The sequence below is a fragment of the Cyanistes caeruleus genome, unplaced genomic scaffold, assembly GCF_971803275.1.
Source record: "Cyanistes caeruleus unplaced genomic scaffold, bCyaCae1.hap1.1 HAP1_SCAFFOLD_89, whole genome shotgun sequence".
Lineage (NCBI taxonomy): Eukaryota > Metazoa > Chordata > Aves > Passeriformes > Paridae > Cyanistes > Cyanistes caeruleus.
In genome coordinates, this window is record NW_028255894.1 from 1,237,856 (window position 1) to 1,255,263 (window position 17,408).

Genomic DNA, 17,408 nt, shown 5'->3' on the forward strand with positions numbered 1-17,408 from the left:
GCGTCCTGATGGCTGCCCTTGTCCTGCTGCTGGCCGCTGTGGCTGTCTGCTGGGCCGGTGGCCACTGGAAACCATGGAGGCGGCAGACGAGGAAGCGCCCCAGGGTTAGGCCCAGAGGCCCATGGAGGAACCGAGCAGCCCCTGAGGCTCCCAGGTTCTCCAGGCCTTGGGCCACCCCTCGCCAGCGGCCAGGTGCTCCCGCAAGCCCTCTGGAGAGCTCCAGCAGCTGCGGTCCCTGCATGGCAGTGGCCCAAGAGCTGCAGGAAGTGATGATCCGGCACTGGGCACACAATGGGACATCTGTGCCGCTCTTCTTTGGGATGTGGCTGGCGTTGTGGAAAGAACTGGAGAAGCTGATGAGGTGAGGCCACCTGCCCTGCTGTGGCTTGCCCAGCTTCTCCAGAAGCCGCCATCCCTTCAGGAGGATGCTCCCAGCAAGATTGACCATCCTTGGAAGAGCCTCAAGCCTTGCAAGGATGGCACAGCAGAGAAGACCCGCCATCCGTGCAAGGAGCTCAGGCTGTCAGAGAACGTCCATGGTGCCAGGAGCCTCCACTATCTCTGACAGCCTCCATCCCTCGGAGAGGCCGTATGGCACTGCACGGCTTGAGGCGTTCTGCACCGGGACATCAAGCCAGAGAACCTCCTCGTCAACCCAGAGACTGGCGACCTGAAGCTGATGGACTTCGGTTGCGGCACCTTCCTCCAGGAGCGGGCCTTTGCACAGTTTGCCGGTGAGCCCAGAGCGCGGGCCCTGCTCCCAGTGCCAGGCACTGCACAGCCCCATTCCCTCCTGGGCCGCGGGGTGCGGCATTCAGCCGGCTGTTGGAGATGGTGTGCGGGTTCCTGCCCTTTGAGAACGAGCGTGATACCGTGTTGGGGCAGCTCTTCTTCCCGCAGGAGGTCTCTCCAGGTTGGTACGCGGCCTGAAGCAGGCAGGCTTTGGCAGGTGGCACCGCGCAGCCCAGCCCGGCCCTCCCGCAGCTGCGCGGGACGTCCATGTGCCCTCAAGGGCCGGCTGCAGCAGGTGGCCCGTGGCAGGCTGGGTGTGGCACGCTTGGCTGAAGGAGGGGATGCTTGTCCTGCCGTGCCGCTCTCCCGCCAAGGGCAGCTCCCAGCACACGCAGCGTGGCCCGGCTCCTGCAGGCGCCGGGAGCAGCTGGGCAGGAGCCTTCTGCAAGTGAGCGCCGCTTTCTGCCTTCTCTCCCCAGAGTGCCAACATCTGATCCGCTGGTGTTTGTCCAAGCACCCCATGGACCGGCCAGTGCTGGAGCAGATCTTCTACCACCCCTGGGTGTTGGGTGGCCATTTCTGATGCCTTGGCGCAGCCTCTGCAGCACCCAGTTCCCGTGTCCCACGCAGCACTGAGGGCCCTGGAAATAAAACAACACAAAACCCACTGCGGGCTGGCGAGTCTGGTCCTTGTTAGCAACTTCAGCTAAGGGAACCTCTTGGCAAAAGGGGTAACCAGAGTGTTCTCTTCAGCCTTTGTCAAGATTTTGGTGCCTTTCCTCCAGGTTGTCCCTCAAAATCAGAGTAGGGTGGAGCCTGCACCAGTCCCCCCAAATCGGTGGGAGACAGAGACTTCTCCCAGGCCCCTCAAAACTGGAGGAGGATGGAGGCGATCCCTGGGCCTCCCAAACTGAAGGGAGATAAATACCTGGCAACCCAAAATAAGAGATGGATGGAGGCCACAGCAGCCCCCAAGTCAGAGGGGGAAGGGGAGACTGCCAGGCCCCCCAAAGAGGAGGAAAATTGTGCCTGTGCCAGCCCCACAAATTGCAAGGGGACAGAGAACATCCCTGGCCTGGCAAAGGACAAAGAGCAGCCGGGGGCTGCTGGGATGGTGACAACACTGGCAACCCCCAAATCAGAGAGGGACAAAGAGCCCGCACAGGCTTCCCAGAAGCAGAAAGGGGGCAGCAAATATCCCCTGTCCCCCTAAGTCGGAGGGGCACAGACACAAAAGGCCCCACAAAAAGAGCATGAGGAACCAAGAGCACTGCTGGCCCCACAAGGGTAAGGAGGATGGAGAAACTCCCCATCTGTCTTTGTTTTGGAAGACAGGTGTCTGCTAGAAAGGGCAGGGGCCTCCCCTGGAATGAAAATGTAGACCCCCTCCCTTTGAATTATTATAATTCTGAAATCAAGGGGCTTTCAGGCAGAGATCTGAGGATAGGAATAACAGTTCTTTATTAGAATTTATAACCAGGCAAACAAACAACAATAACTACAGCATTAACAAGAAAACAGAACCAGGGGCCCTGTGACAGCTTTCTTGGCTGAGATGGGATAGAGGAGAGGCTTTGTTTCACAAACCCCCTCGGGCGGGCAGTCCCGGTGCTCCTGCAGGGCTCTGAGGAACACTCAGCTGGAACAGCAGGGATGAGCTGAGATCCTGGGCCGGTGGCTGAGGTGGATCAGCAGCTCCACGGCAGTGCCTGGCACTGCCACACGTCCCGGCAGGACAGGGGGTGCGAGGCCACCAACAAAGAGGGGAGAAGGAGAAGCAGCAGCAGCTCCGTGTGAGTGATGGCGAAATTCTCTTGTGCCCACCGCAGCATCTCTGAACCCAAAGTGTCCTTCTCCGAAGCTGAAGAAAGGCCCCCAAACTGTCCCCGCTCTCCTCTTTTCCTGCCCCCCTTCCCTCCCTGGGCCCGGCCAAACTCTTTGTCTTTTGTCAATCACCCACCAAGTACCCACAGTTAGGCTGTCCCCACAACTAATGGGTAAAAATTCCACAGGCAATCCAGAATTAAAAAAAAAAAAGACACCTAACCCCCAACACCTGCCCCTGGCAATGACCTGAGATGGGATTGAATATAACAAAAGGGCCATGGCCAGACCCTCACGTTCTTTGATCCCACATCATGTCATTGCCATAGGCAGGAAAAGGTACAGGTGTCTCCCCAGCATGGATCACAGGGAACGTGGATCACCAGGTCTCTGCCAAACTTGAATTTTCCAAGGGGGGATGAAGCTGGAGCAGTGCACAAAGCTCTTCCTGTACTTTGGGGCATTTGCAGAGCTTCCCTTACTGGTGCTGCCGTTGGTGTTGGGTCAAGCTAGATCTCCAGGTGAAGCTCTTCCCACACAGGGGACACTCGTAGGGTGTCTCCCCAGTGTGGAGGCGTTTGTGGGTGTTGAGGCTGGAGCTGTGGCTGAAGCTCTTCCCACATTCCCCACACTCATAGGGCCTCTCCCCAGTGTGGATGCGCCGGTGGGTGATGAGGTGGGAGTTGTGCTTGAAGCCCTTCCTGCAGTCGGGGCAGCGGAAGGGCCTCTCATCCGTGTGAATCCGCTGGTGCTCGAGGAGATGGGAGCTGGTCTGAAACCTCTTCCCACACTCGGGACACTCATAGGGCCTCTCCCCAGTGTGGATCATCTGGTGGATGGTCAGATGGGACCTCCGGCTGAAGGTCATCCCACATTTCTCACACTCATAGGGCTGTTCCCCGGTGTGGATCCTCTGGTGGCAGATCAGGCTGGAGTTCCGGCTGAAGCTCTTCCCACATTCCCCACACTCATAGGGCCTCTCCCCAGTGTGCATGCGCCGGTGGGTGATGAGGGTGTAGTTCTGCTTGAAGCCCTCCCCACAGTCAGGGCAGCAGAAGGGCCTCTCATCTCTGTGAATCCGCTGGTGCCTGAGGAGAGTGGAGCTCCTCTGAAACCTTTTCCCACACTCGGGACACTCGTAGGGCCTCTCCCCAGTGTGGATGCGCTGGTGGATGATGAGTTGGGAGCTCCAGCTGAAGCCCTTCCCACATTCCTCACACTCATAGGCCCATTCCCCAGTGTGGATCATCTGGTGACAGATCAGGCTGTTGCTCTGGCTGAAGCTCTTCCCACACTCCAAGCACTTGTAGCGCTTCTCCCCATCCTGAAGCTGCTCATGGACCACCAGCTCAGAGCCCTGGCTGGATCTCCGGCCGCCTTCCCGGCACAGGGTGGGTCTTTCCTCCTCAGAGCACCCTGGGATGGGTTTGGAGCCCCTCCTCCTGCGGGATCTCTGGGGATTTTCCTTCCCATTGGATTCCTGCACTGTGGAGCTGCTCAAAACGGCCTCTTCCATGAGCTTCTCCTGTGGGGATTTGTCCTCCCTGGTCTCCATCCTCAGCTCCTGGTCTGGGGGAGGAAGGACAAGGAGAGGATGGGATTTGCCTCTGTGCCAGAGGGAAGGGGAAGGAGATCCCCCCAGTGCGTCCCCGGCAGGACGGCGTCGGCAGCGGGGTTGTCCTGCAGCCGGGGGCCCTGCTGGGCTGGGAGATGGAGCAGGAGAGAGGGGGAAAGGGGCACTGACTTCCTCTTCACCTGCCTGGGTGTCCTGGGACATCTTCCTCTTCCTCACAGCCTCCTTCTCCATCCAGGCAAGGTTTGGGAATGGGAAATCCTGGTTTGGGGAAATACAAGGGATGAGGACATTGAGTTTGCAGGTCCCTCTGTCCAAGCTCATCTCTAGAAGTCACCGGACATCTGGGGTCCATAAAACCTCCAAAAAACACCAATATTCAGCTCTGAAAATGCCTGCCAGGAGTTCCCCATCTCTCGTCTCCCCTGTCTTCAAGGAGAGAAGGTTCAAGGGTTCCCGCCTGTCCCAGCTGCTGGGAGTCAAGCTTGTACTGGGGACAACCTGTCTGCTCGGTCCCTACCATCCCCAGGCTGCTGGGAGTGCCAGGAATCCGAAAAGTTCCCCCTGTTTCCATTTCCCCACTTAGGGATGGTGAGACCCCCCAATGTCCCCCCAAGTATGATTTTTCGCTCAGCTTTGGAGTTCCACATTCTCCAAACATCCCCCCCCGCAAAATAAACCCAACCCAGGGACCCCCCCAGGATATCCGGGCAAAGCTCCCACTCCCCCATCACCTGTGGGATGGTGGGTGATGATCCCACAGGAGGGGGCTATGAATTCAAGGAGTGCTCAACCTTGTGGTTCCTTCTCCTTTCCGTGATCCTCCTTTGTCCCTCCTCTTCCTCCCTCTGCTCCCCTTCCATCCTTCCTCCTCCTCTTCCTCCCTAACCCCACCTCCTTCTCCTACTTCCATCCCTTCTCTCTCTCCTTCTTCCTCCCTCCTCTTCCATCCCTCCCCCTCCTCCCCCAGGAGCAGTGACACCCTCGGTGCCCCGTTCCCAAACCCCTCACAGCCCACGGCAGGAGCGGGGATGGAGCCGGGACAGGTCGGGATGGGCAGCGCGGGGCTCTCCGCTGCTCCCACCCGCTGGGGACGGGGGGAGCCCGGCCTGGGGAAAAGGAGAGGGAAACTGGGAAAATTGGGGGCTGCAGATCCAACCTGGGGCTGGCTGGGGACCCTGGCTGGGGACTGCCAGCCCTTGGGGCTCCTCTGGGGAGATGTGGGAGGGGGGAACACAGAGAGGGCTGGGGGATCTCAGGAGTGGCAGCACTGGCAGAGACTGGTTTATACTGGGATCATCCTGGCAGTGGCTGAGATTGCACTGGCTGTGTACTGACATCATACTGGGATCAGACTGGGATCAGACTGGCAGTCAGTAGGAGCCTCCAGGGGGCAATTGAGACCAGGTTGTGAGGAACTGGGAATATGCCCTGCACTCCCCAGAACCCCGGGATCGCCCCCCATATGTCCCATGTGTCCCCCAGAACCTTCAGGATCCCCGAGTGCCCCCTCAGCGCCCGTTCGAGGCCCCCCAAAGCGTCCCTGGATCCCTGAATGCTCCCGACCCCACAGATTCCCCTTCCAGCCACTCCTGGGAATTCATCTCCCATCATCCCACAACACAGTTCCGCGCCCAAACCTCCTGCCGTGCCCCACACCCTAAAGAGCCCGGTTACAGCTCCGCAGGTTCCCCTCAAGTGCTCCCGAGCTGTGTACATTCGCCCAGAGCACCTGCAGCTCGGACGCAGAAGTCTTCTCCAAGCGCTTCCCCACACCGCCGAACGCGCCTTCCGAGCCACTTCCGGGACTACAGCTCCCATCATGCTCCGCGGCGCCCATAGAGCGCTATTCCGGGCGGGACTTCATCTCCCGTCATGCCCCGCGCCTCACCGGAACCCATTGGAGCTGCGCCTATAACTCCCGTGATGCTCCGCGGCCCCATTAAGCCTCATTATACCGGCGCCTACAACTCCCATCATCCCCCGCGACCCAGAGATTCCCTGTTACAGCCCCCCAAGTGCCCGCCCGGACCCCGAAGGGCCCCCAGATTCCCCTCCCTGACCTCCAAGTGCCCCCCTGGACCCCCAGGTGCTCCCCCGAACCCCGAATTGTCTCACAGAATCCCTAAATGCCGCTCCAAGTGCCCTCCCGGCTCCCCAGGTGTCCTCCAGATCCCCAAGTTCTCTCTAAGTTCCGTCCCCCGACCCAAAACTGCCCCAAATGTTCCTCAGAAAAGTCCCCATGGACCCCAAAGTGGCCCCTTTTACCCTGTCTGAGAATAATTTCAAAATTACGATTAACGGGCTAAAAATAGGAGTAATTAGCATAAAGAGGGAGAAATAGTGACCAATTAATTAATGAAGGGAATTGTGGTACTTGGAACCAAGGACCGATAATGTTTTTAGTTGCGCAAAATGTATCAATTCTTTTATATAAATATAAAAATTAGGTTATAAAAATTCAGAATAATAGTATTATAAACTTAAAAATTTATTTTTATTAATTAATTAGTTTTTAATTATAAAGAAAAATTATAAAGAGAAATGTTTTCAATGTTTTGGGATGTCAGTCCCAGGTGGGCGATGTCAGACATGCTGAGGCTTGGGGTGAGGAGCAGGTTGTCCAAACAGGGGCAGCCCACAAGGGGCTCATTCTTCTCTGTGACCAGACCTCCTCAGGAGACATTCACCATCAGGATTGTAAAGAGTAAATCGTTACCCCCTGATCAGTACACAAAGATGTTTTACAGTTTGAACAGTAGAATGTTGTCACCGTAAGGGGCCTTCTTTGTTAATATAGCTCATGTTGTGTCATGTTTGGTAAATACCAATGTTGTTGTAACAGCCTTCTTTGTTAAAATATTGTTATAAATGAAATTAGAATTTTGACAACTAGGACCCTTGGGTTAATGGCAGTTTAATTAAAAATGAATACAATTTACTAAATTGAATAGTAATGTGTTATAAAAGAATACAGTTTAGTAAAATACTACAGTCTAATAAAAATTAAAATGTATATATATAATCTGCTAGTAATTAAGTATGATTAAAGCATAAGCAAAACTGACCAGGGTACAGAGGCTTCCCACCCTGCCTCACGTTCAAAACAAAGCACTTCAAGCTAAACTTATATACTGTATCCTAATACATATTCCTTAATGTTTCCTCTAAGTTCCCTCCTATCTCAAGTTTTTCTGACTTTACATCACTTTTCTTCATGGCACATGCCTCACTTGTTGTTAGGGGGTCTTCAGTCTTCTTTTGGTGGTCTTTTGGCGAAGGCTTCTCTTCTTCCTTGTTGTCCTTTGGATAACCTTACAGGTTTGTGCATACATACTGAGCATTGTGTTATGTAAGTCTATTAATTAGCCTTATGTTTACTAATCTTTAGGCCCAATGCCTAAATTTGTTCTAATTTTGGTCCATCTCAAGGCAATTTTGGTCTTGAGACACCATTTATCTTCTAAACTACGTCCTGTACCTTAATTTTGACATGTAACATCTGCAAAGGGGTACATCTGCTTTGTAACACTGATTCTTGATTGTTTCTAATAATAACTTTAATAACAGTTACAATTTAGTTAGCACGAACCAATTCCATTTATTACAACTGCAAATACCCCTTATATCCCTTTTTATTGGTTTCCATGCTAACTGCCTTGCTTTCTTCCTTGCTATGGATAAACTTGTATTTTCTCAATTTCTCCTTTTGCTACCTCAATTGTTTGGCCTGCAGATCAGCTGCTAAGCCCATCCACATTCAGCTCTTAGTCTTCAGAGGGAAACTTTGAGCACAGTGAGAATCTCCCAGTGTGCAGGAGGGTCCCTGTGTGCCAGCTGCAGCTGGGGCCTCAGCCATCTCCTCTCTCAACAGGTTCCCCTCTGCAGCTTCACAGGAAAGGCCAAACACCTCCCTCAGGGACACCTGCACCACACATTTCACATCTCCATGCCCATACGTGATGTCCCTGTCACAGCTGCATTACCAGCTTGCTGCTGTGCAGATGCTGCCACCACCCAAAGCAAGGCCCTGTGTCCCTGAAGGGACCCGCCCTGCTCTGTGGCCTGGACTGAAGGTGGGTCCCTCCTGCCAGGGCAGGGCCCAGCACAGCTCTTCTGTTCCAATAAAGAGATGGAGCTCTCACCCCAGTGTCCGGCTGGTACCACCAGCACAGCCCACACAGCACCAGCCCTGGCTGAGCTCCATGTCCAGGAGCAGGCAGGGCTGACCACGGTGTGGGCAGGCAGGAGCCAGGCAGGGGCTGCTGTGACCAGAGGCAGGGCCCCAAGGGGCTGGGGGAGTCTGTGTTGAGCATCCCTGGGCTGAGGGCACATTTCCTTCAGTGGCATCACCTGGGCCTGGACCTCCTCCAGTGCCATGCCCAGGAAAAGAGGCAACCATCAAGAGCATCTCCTGGGACACTGCCTGTCCAGCAATGTCAGCAGGCAAAATCAAGGTTTTGTTTAGCAATGACCCTTTGATGAAGTCAAAGATTCACAGTCAGAGCAGTCCTCTAGTACAGATGGGAGTACACTTGGGGCAGACATCTAAGGCCATGAGGTCACAGAAGGCTCTGGGGTGACAGCAGGCTGAGGTGACAGCAGGCTCTGAGGTCACAGAGGTCCCAGAGCCCCGTGGTTGCCCAGCACCACAAGGACCGAGCAGTCAGTCCTTGACCACGACTGTTGTGGCAGCAGCGGCGGCGGCAGCAGCGGTGCTGACATTGGGACAGCGGTGTCAGGACAGTGGTGGCAGCAAGAGCTGCAGGACTGGCAGAGGGCAAGGCACCATGGCCTTTGCTCTGCACCTCCTCCTCCTGCTCCTCCTGGCAGTGGCCCTGCCTGACAGGGCTGCCCAGGCTGCTCCGTGGCGAGCAGGGCGAGCAGGTGAGCTGGCAGCCTCGGTCCCCTTTCCCAGGACAGTGCTCCCTTCTCCCTGGGAAGTGTTGGGGATGGTTTTCCCCAGGGCTTTAGGGAGGGTTTTCTCTATGGGAGGGACAGAGGCCTCAGGGGCCCTGGGCTGGTCCCACTGCCCTTCCAGGGATGTTGCACAGGGCCTGCAAAGAGGGTGGAGAGTGACCAGAGCCAGCCCAGAGCTCCCCAGGCCCCTCTGCAGCTTTGGCCATGTCCATTGACATCTGACACCCACAGCCTTACCTGAGCCCCTTGCAGTGCCCAGTTCCCTAAGGTAGAAGGGGGTCCCAGCACAGCATGGAATGGTTCTGATCTGTGCTTCCTTCCAGATGAGGGTGGTAGGAAGGCTTCTCAGGCAGCTTGGCTTCATGAAGATTTTCTGCCTCTGGAGCCCCATGCAGGTACGTTCTCACTGTCGCAACAAGGAATAAACACTGACAACCTGTCACGAACCAGGTGACAGAAGCTGCTGTGGCTGTTGAGTTACAGGTGTGTCTGCAGCGAGGACATTTCAAGCTCCTTTTCTGGTGGCTGCAAGCAAGCCCAGCTCCCATCACAGGGGTGAGTGGTGTGTCCCTGCTGATCCCACAGGCTGAGCCCTGGTTCTGTGGGATCCATTCATCTGAAATGGAAATACTTTCTGTTAAGGTCCTCCTAGAGGGAGGAACAAACCTACAGGAGACAAGAGGCTGAGTGATCTGGAGAGACGCCGTGGTGGGTCCACGTCCCTCAGCCTTCTCCTGACACTCAGCAGCCGGGGGCTTTCTCTGCACATCTGGACACGCCGTGCCCGGCACAGCAGGAAGGGATCCATGGCAGCCTCACTGCCCCTCTGCTGCCTTCCCAGCCTGCAGGGCTGTTTCTCAGCCTGGCCTGGCTGCAGCTTCTCCCCAGCCTCTGCAGGAAGGCATTTGGCATCAGCTGACAGGGAGCCCAAACTGCACCATGGGCCATGCACACCCTGAAATCCCCTGCAGTTTCCCAGTCTTGTGGTAGATGTGGCTGGCCTGGCTCCAAAGTTTGGATGCCTTCCTGAAACTTACCCATATCTTTGACAACTATTGCCTCCTGAAGATGCCACCTTCATGTTGGGGAACAAACAGCCCCATCTGATGCATGTATCCCTCTTCCTTTCTCCAGAGACGGAAGGAGAGGCTGTGCTGAAGGCAGCGTTTCCTGGAGGAAGCAGTGGCTCATGGGCAGCCTCTGCTGCAGGAAGGGAGGCCATGCCAGGCACAGACCCAGGAGGTAATTGCTGTGCCCCTGGGCCTGAGCCCTGCTGAGGCTTGAGCTGCCATCTCTGCTGCTGGGCAGTGCAGGCACAGCCCGGACAAGACCAGCACAGCCCAGTGGAATTATCCCCAGCAGGCTCAGGGCACTTGGCTACTGAGCAGTCCTGCTGGGGTCCCTCCATGGGAGACAGGTCCCAAATCCTGGCGGCAGCTGCAAAGGGGTGCCCATGGTGGGGAATAGGCAGAGGGGGAGGGCAAGGCTCCACTGTATCCTGAAAGAGCCTGGCCCAGTCCCTATGGGATGGGAGAGCTGTCCCAGCAGAACGTGGGCAGGAGGGAGGGAGGGCCTGAGGGACAGTTGTGGCACTGCCTGCTGTAGTTCTTCCCCATTGCTTTTACAATTCTTTCAGCTGTGGCAGAGAGAGGGCCCCAGTGGGGCCTGGGCTGCTCCAGCCACCTCTCCCAGGAATGCTGCACAGGGCCTGCAAAGAGGGTGGAGAGTGACCAGGAGCCAGCCCAGAGCCCCCAGGCCCCTCTGCAGCTGTGGCCATGTCCACTGACATCTGGCACCCACAGCCTTAGCGCGACTCCCTTGCACTGCCCCGTTCCCTAAGGTAGAAGGGGATCTCAGCACACCATGGAAACAGTTCTGATCTGTGCTCCCTTCTAGATTTGGAACGCAACCTCAATTATTTGGAAGTGCTACTGAATGATACTTTGAATATCTTGGAGAATGCTGGAGGCAAGTTCTTCTATTCCCTTTACTGACAGAACACAAAATGACAAGGTGGCAAGAGCATTTGCCATATCTCTTAACATAATCTCAGGCTTGATGGGTTCTGGAAATCTCGCCCTGCTCCCTTCTAGAGCCCTGAGGGATCCCACAGGTCACTACCAGTGGGAGGAAGGAGCATTTAGCTGTCAATCTTCTTCCCGTGTGCAATGCCAGTGTCTCCTTCCGTGTGCTCTGTGCAGCCACGGAGAGGAGCAGAGAGGGAAGGGGCCGGGCCCAGGGCTGTGTCCCGGGGCTGTGCCTTGCATGGCTCCTTTGCCAGCCCCAGGGAGCCTGAGGGTCTCCTACAGAGCCACGGGAGCTGTTCTGTCCTACCTTTTTTTTCAGCCAAGCCTCTTGCTGAAGGTGATCTGGCTTCCCACCCCACACCCAGGACCGAGGCTCTGGAAGATGGTGAGGGTAGGTGAAGGCCTTTCCCCCTGGGAGAGCTGCCAGCTCAGAGCCCAAGGCTTGGCCAGGAGAGCATCGCTGCAGGTGCCAGGACAGAGCCGTGCACGTGTGTGCCCTCACCCTGCGTGATCCTCTCACCACTCCTGAGGCTCAGTGCTGCCTGTTCAGATCAGAAGAGATGACAGAAGCTTCTGTGGCTGTTGAGTTACAGGTGTGTCTGCAGGGAGGACTCTCCCAGCTCCTGGGTTGGTTGCTGCACACAAGCCTGGCTCCCATCACAGGGGTGAGTGGTGTGTCCCTCCTGACCCCACAGGCTGAGCATTGGCATTCTGGGATCCATTCCTGGGAAATGGAATTATTTTGCTCTAAGGTCCTCCAAGAGGCAATACCAAAGCTACAGGAGTTATGAAACCCCATGAGCCATCCAAACCCATGAGGCAAATGCTGAAGAAAATTCTGCAGGAAGGACAAGGTGGGTCCATGTCCCTCAGCCTTCTCCTGAGACTCAGCGGCCAGGGGCTTTCTCTGCATATCTGGACACGCAGTGCCCAACCCAGCAGGAAGGGATCCATGGCAGCCTTGCTGCCCTGCTGCTGCTTTCAAGCCCTGCAGGGCTGTTTCCCAGCCTGGCCTGGCTGCAGCTTCTCCCCAGCCTCTGCAGGAAGGCATTTGGCATCAGCTGACGGGGAGCCCAAACGGCAGCACAGGCCATGCCCACCCTGAGGTCTTGTAGGATTCCCTGGTCTCTGGGTAGATCAGAAATGGTGTTGGTTTGGAGAAAGGAGGGCCCTGGCCAATCCTAAAAATTTATATGATATCCTGGTCCTTAACCAAGGCTTTGGCAAGCATTGCCTCCTGAAGATGCCACCTCACCCAGTGGGGAATGCTGCCATCTGATCCAGCTGTCCCTTTCTGCAGAAGTGGATGGTGAGGCTGCGCTGAAGGCAGCGTTTCCCGGAGGAAGCAGTGGCTCATGGGCAGCCTCTGCTGCAGGAAGGGAGGCCATGCCAGGCACAGTCCCAGGAGGTAATTGCTGTGCCTCTGGGCCTGAGCCCTGCTGAGGCTTGAGCTGCCATCTCTGCTGCTGGGGAGTGCCCACCCTTGAGGGATGTTGCACAGGGCATGGGAAGAGTGTTGAGAGTGACCAGGAGCCAGCCCAGAGCATTCCAGGCCCCTCTACAGCTTTCTCCATGTCCACTGACATTTGGCTCCCATGGTCTTACCCAACGCCCTGGCAGTGCCCAGTTCCCTAAGGCCGAAGGGCGATCCCAGCACACCATGGAATGGTTCTGATCTGTGCTCCCTTCCAGATGAGGTTCCCAGGAAGGATTCTCCATTAGATTGGCTGGATAAAGTTTTGAAGCCCTTGGAGCCTCCTGCAGGTATGTTCTCAGTGTCCCATCGAGGAATAATCATTGACAACCTGGTAGGAACCAGGTGACAGAAGCTTCTGTGGCTGTTGAGTTACAGGTGTGTCTGCAGCGAGGACTTTCCCAGCTCCTTTGCTGATCACTGCCCGCAAGCCCGGCTCCCTTCGCAGGGGTGAGTGGTGTGTCCCTGCCGTACCCACAGGCTGAGCATTGCTTTTCTGGGATCCATTCCTGGGAAATGGAACTATTTTTTATTAAGGTCCTCTGAGAGGGAAGAACAGAGCCACAGGACAGAAAGAATCACTTGAGTCACACCACATCCTGAAAGAAATAGAGAAGGAACTGCTCAAAGGGCGTGGTGGGTCCATGTCTTTCAGCCTTTCCTGAGACTCAGCAGTCAGGGTTTTTTTCTGGACATGCCATGCCCTGCACCATGGGAAGGGATCCATGGCAGCCTCGCTGCCCTGCTGCTGCTTTCAAGCCCTGCAGGGCTGTTTCCCAGCCTGGCCTGGATGCAGTTTCTGCCCAGCCTCTGCAGGAAGGCATTTGGCATCAGCAGACAGGGAACCCAAACTGCACCATGGCCCATGCACACCTTGAGATCCTCTGCAACTTCCTGGTCTCTGAGCAGATCAGGAGAGGTGGTGGTTTGGACAAGAGAGAGCCTGGGCCTTTTCCTGATCCTCTTCCATGTCTTTGACAAGCACTGCCTCCTGAAGAGGCCACTTCCCTGCTATGTAATGGTTCCATCTGATCCAGCTGTGCCTCTTCCTTTCTCAAGGGATGGACAGAGAGGCTCTATGGAAGGCGGCATTTCCTGAAGGAAGGGAGGCAATTGCAGGCACGGGCCCAGGCACAGGAGGTAATTGCTGTGCTGGGCTCAGCCCTTGGTGGGGCTGTGTGCCAGCAGCTCTTCCCACAGGGCCTCTCCTTGCACTGCCTGGCAGCAGCCAAAGCTGGAGGTGCCTCGGCTTCCAGGCCTCTGGAGCTCATTCCCAGTCCCTGGAATCGGGATTCCTGCACCAATGTCCATCCCACTGCAGCTGCTCCTGGAGCTGGCCCTAAGCATCCAGAGGCCCAAGACACAGGAGCAGCCCCGAGTGGGAGCCCTGCCATGACCCCAGAGCCACAGCCAGCCCTGGCTCCCAACTGGGCAGGGGCTGCACTGGCCCCTGACAGGGCCTGGCTCTGTCCCCTTGGGCTGGAGGAGCTGTCACAGAGCAGGGAGGGTCAGGGGTGGCAGTGGCTGCTCAGGGATGGGTTTGGACCGTGTCCCTGGAAGGAGCCACTGCCCAAGCAGCTGTGCTGTCCCTGGGTTCTCCTCTCAGCTTTCTGGGTTTTATTGGGTGGCACAGCCTGTGCCAAGGGCTGGCAAGGTGCCTGCAGGCCCCAGCTCTGGGGGAAACAGGGAATATCCTGGACATACCCACCGTGCTGCCAGCTCAGCCGTGGAGCACAGCACAGGCCTCACGCTGCCCATTGCTCCCACAGATGCAGCTGGCACAACACGTGTTCCCAATTCCCAGAAGGGCATCGGAAGAGGTTTCTGTCAGGGAACACGCTGTTGGCTAGAATTAATGGCAGGCCTGCTTTGTTTGGTGCTTGTCTTCATTTTATGCTGTGTTGGAATCTGGTATGTCTGGAAGACAAAACGGTGAGTGTTTCGTTCATTTTTCCCTCAAACAGCTTCTTTTGAAAGTTATTGTAGAATAGAAACATTCCCAGTGAAGCTGCTGTAGACCTGTGGATAGTCCTTGGTTGCCCAAAACACTCTGCTGAGAGTTCTGCTGCTGCCCAGGGCTTTCATTGGCCTCTTAATTGCTGGGCCTTGTCCTGGGGAGCCCGCTGGGGCTGCAGCCAGTGCTGGCTGCCACTGAGGCTGCCTGGCCAAGAGCAGCCCCAGGAGCAGCGGGCAGAGGCAAAGCAAGGTGGGCAGGAGAAAGAGCGGGGACGAGATTGCCCTTGTAAGGCAGAGGTGCTCTGGGGCCCGCTCCTGGCCAGGGACCCTGCCCAGAGCCATCCCCTGCTCTCCAGGGCCTTGAGGGGCAGCTGTCCAGCTGGGCCAAGCTGTGCCAGCAGCTCCAGCCGTGCTGGGGAGCCTTGGCAGCTCTGGGCCCTGCTGTGCAGGAGGGTCCCTGTGTGCCAGCGGCAGCTGGGGGCCTCAGCCACTTTCTTTCTCTACAGGAGCGCCTCTGCAGCTTCAGATGTCCGGCCAAACAGCTCAGTGTTGTGAAAAATGAGGTTCACATATTTTTCTTATAGAATTTAAAGGTTTAATAAAAAGATGATTCGGAGCTAAAAATAAAGTACATAGATACGGCCAGGTGTCTCTGCATTCAGCCAAGAGAGCACACCTTACTAACAAAGGATTGTCCCTTAAAAACAGAATCCTACTACATATCCATAAATTCTCATGCATATTCATACATTCTTCTTAGGATCTTTGGTGTTCTTCTGTTTAGTTTTCTCTTGCCCCCTTCCCAATAGATCAATCTTCTTGGCGCCAACGAGATTTACATTCCCTGATAACAGAAATGCAATAAATTCCTCCCCCAGAGTTCTGGTCACTGCTGTCTTCATCTGGGTAAGATAGTTTCTGAATGTAGGGGGCATCTCCAGCTATCTTTTGCAGTCTTTGGGTTATACAAACTAAAGTAGTTTTTGTTTTAATACTATGCTGTAATAAATTAATCTATGAGTAAAAATTCGTAAAGGGTATAAATAAAATATATATATATGTGATTCCAATGGCATAAAATACAACATGTAGTGGGAATAAGTCCTTCTCCGGATCTGGTCGTGATTCTCCTCCGTGAGGCAACAGATTGCAGCCAAACCCCCAGATAACGATCACAAGCAGGCACATCAGCCCAGGCCATGGAACAAACAAAAGAACGGGCCCGGACGAGATATCGCCGGACCTGAGCTCCTCCGCCCTGCCCGCCTGTGTTGGAGAAGTGGAAAAAAAACTAGACAAAGGAAGAGGAGCCAGCTGAGATAAGCCATCGGCTCCAGGATGGGTCCCACCACTCCACCCTAATGGCCCGGACCAAAATGATATCAAAAAGACATCCTGGACCTCTTTACATATGAGGAGCCTCTGCCCAGCGTCTATTGACTCTATTCTCCGGTGCCAGGAAATCTATTCTTCGAACAATCAAGAACCTCTTAGCGAAGGGTGCCTGCTTGGAATTTGGCCTCGGGACACAAACTTCCTATAAAAACCCAGGCCAAGTGACTCTCAGGCGTGGATTTGGGAGCACCTATACCTTGTGTATAGACCCTGTCCACCCAGCGCTGCGCTGCTTATTTTATTGTTGTTTTTTCTCGTTGTTCGAATTTATTATTGTTTTATAATAAATTTCTCTTTTATATAACCCGAAATTGCCTTTGCATTTATAAAACAATGCTTTGATAGGCTTCTAATTCCCCAGAAGGGATTGATCCCCTTTTCTGCACATTCGTAAAGGTTATATCCTTCATGATGAATGCACCCTTTTTCCCTCTTGTCTAAGGACCAATATTGGTTGGGCTCTTGGGGAACTCATTTAATTCCTAGATTCTTCATTATAAGATATCTTTTGCATGCCATCCGCCCCACCAGGGTTCTATATCTTTTTCCAGTTTGTAGAATACAGTCTTCCCCAATTACCTTAGCCTTTAATTCCCATTTTTCCCTTCTCCTATACCCTGGTGTTCTTTGGTTTTCCCCAGTTCGTTTTATGCTTAAAATTTCTCGAGGTTTTAAGCTAATTCCCTCCCAGGGCCAAATATCAGACATTTTAGTACTCCCACATACCCAACAATCAGTTATATTTAATTCCTTGCTGATCTTTTCAGCTGAATCAATGAACAAGTTCTTCCCACTCAAATTTTCCTATTCTTCATTTCCCACGCTCATGTCCACTCTTTTCTCCTTTACCACATCAGGTTCACCTTTTACTGGTTCGTTCTTTTCAAAGCACAGCCAAGTATCCCTCATGGGACAGTCTCCCAAAAGACATTCTCTAAAAGTGGCTGTATTTCTGGTAATCCAATATGTTTTTCCGTTTTCTTGGCATTCTTCTAATTGTGATTTGTTATAACAAGAAGGACTCAAATTTGTGTGGACCCTTACCAGGGACCCTAGATTTTCCCCATCATACAAGGGATAATAACATTTCATGCAAGAGTCTGTCCCCATGGCATTGGTGAGGTGCATTGCTATCACCAGACCTTGATGAGCCTTGTGATGATCCTTTTAGGCTCCCTCCTGTCCGTGACTCCCAAGAGGTCAGCAGGAACCATGTTTGATCTCCCCTGGTCTTGCCTCTTGGGGTTTTCCTCACACTTTTTTGGGAGTCTGGGTCCAAGGCTTACAGCTTTATTATTTTTTTTGTCCTTCTCCTTTTTACTGTTGTCGGTTTTGGTCTTGGGAAAAGTTGCCCAGGGAGGGATATAGTCTTGGCTAGGAAATTGGAGCCTTATTCGGGGGGGAGGGGAGGGTTATTTTACTTTTTAAAATAATAATAATAATAATATAGTTACAAGTTAAGCACAACTGGAAAACACTTTAACATTAGTTCACAAACTTTAAAGAA

At 54.3% G+C, this 17,408-nt stretch overlaps 1 protein-coding gene across 1 annotated transcript; it reads left to right on the forward strand.

Moving 5' to 3' along the window:
• The first annotated feature begins 8,797 nt into the window (after positions 1 to 8,797).
• LOC147646649 (uncharacterized) lies at positions 8,798 to 16,212 on the forward strand. The gene is made up of 13 exons (XM_086873223.1): positions 8,798 to 9,016; positions 9,373 to 9,444; positions 9,533 to 9,604; positions 10,184 to 10,291; positions 10,946 to 11,017; positions 11,396 to 11,467; positions 11,670 to 11,741; positions 11,829 to 11,930; positions 12,377 to 12,484; positions 12,769 to 12,840; positions 12,929 to 13,000; positions 13,610 to 13,690; positions 14,320 to 16,212. The coding sequence occupies exons 1-13, from the start codon at positions 8,920 to 8,922 to the stop codon at positions 14,484 to 14,486; spliced, it is 1,167 nt and encodes a 388-aa protein (XP_086729349.1). The 5' UTR covers positions 8,798 to 8,919; the 3' UTR covers positions 14,487 to 16,212.
• The last annotated feature ends 1,196 nt before the right edge of the window (positions 16,213 to 17,408 follow it).

Coding starts and splice junctions, on each gene's coding strand:
- LOC147646649 (XM_086873223.1), top strand. CDS start 8,920: ATGGCCTTTGCTCTGCACCTCCTCCTCCTGCTCCTCCTGGCAGTGGCC. Junction 10,292..10,945: donor GCCAGGCACAGACCCAGGAG/GTAATTGCTGTG, acceptor GCTCCCTTCTAG/ATTTGGAACGCAACCTCAAT. Junction 11,018..11,395: donor TATCTTGGAGAATGCTGGAG/GCAAGTTCTTCT, acceptor CTTTTTTTTCAG/CCAAGCCTCTTGCTGAAGGT.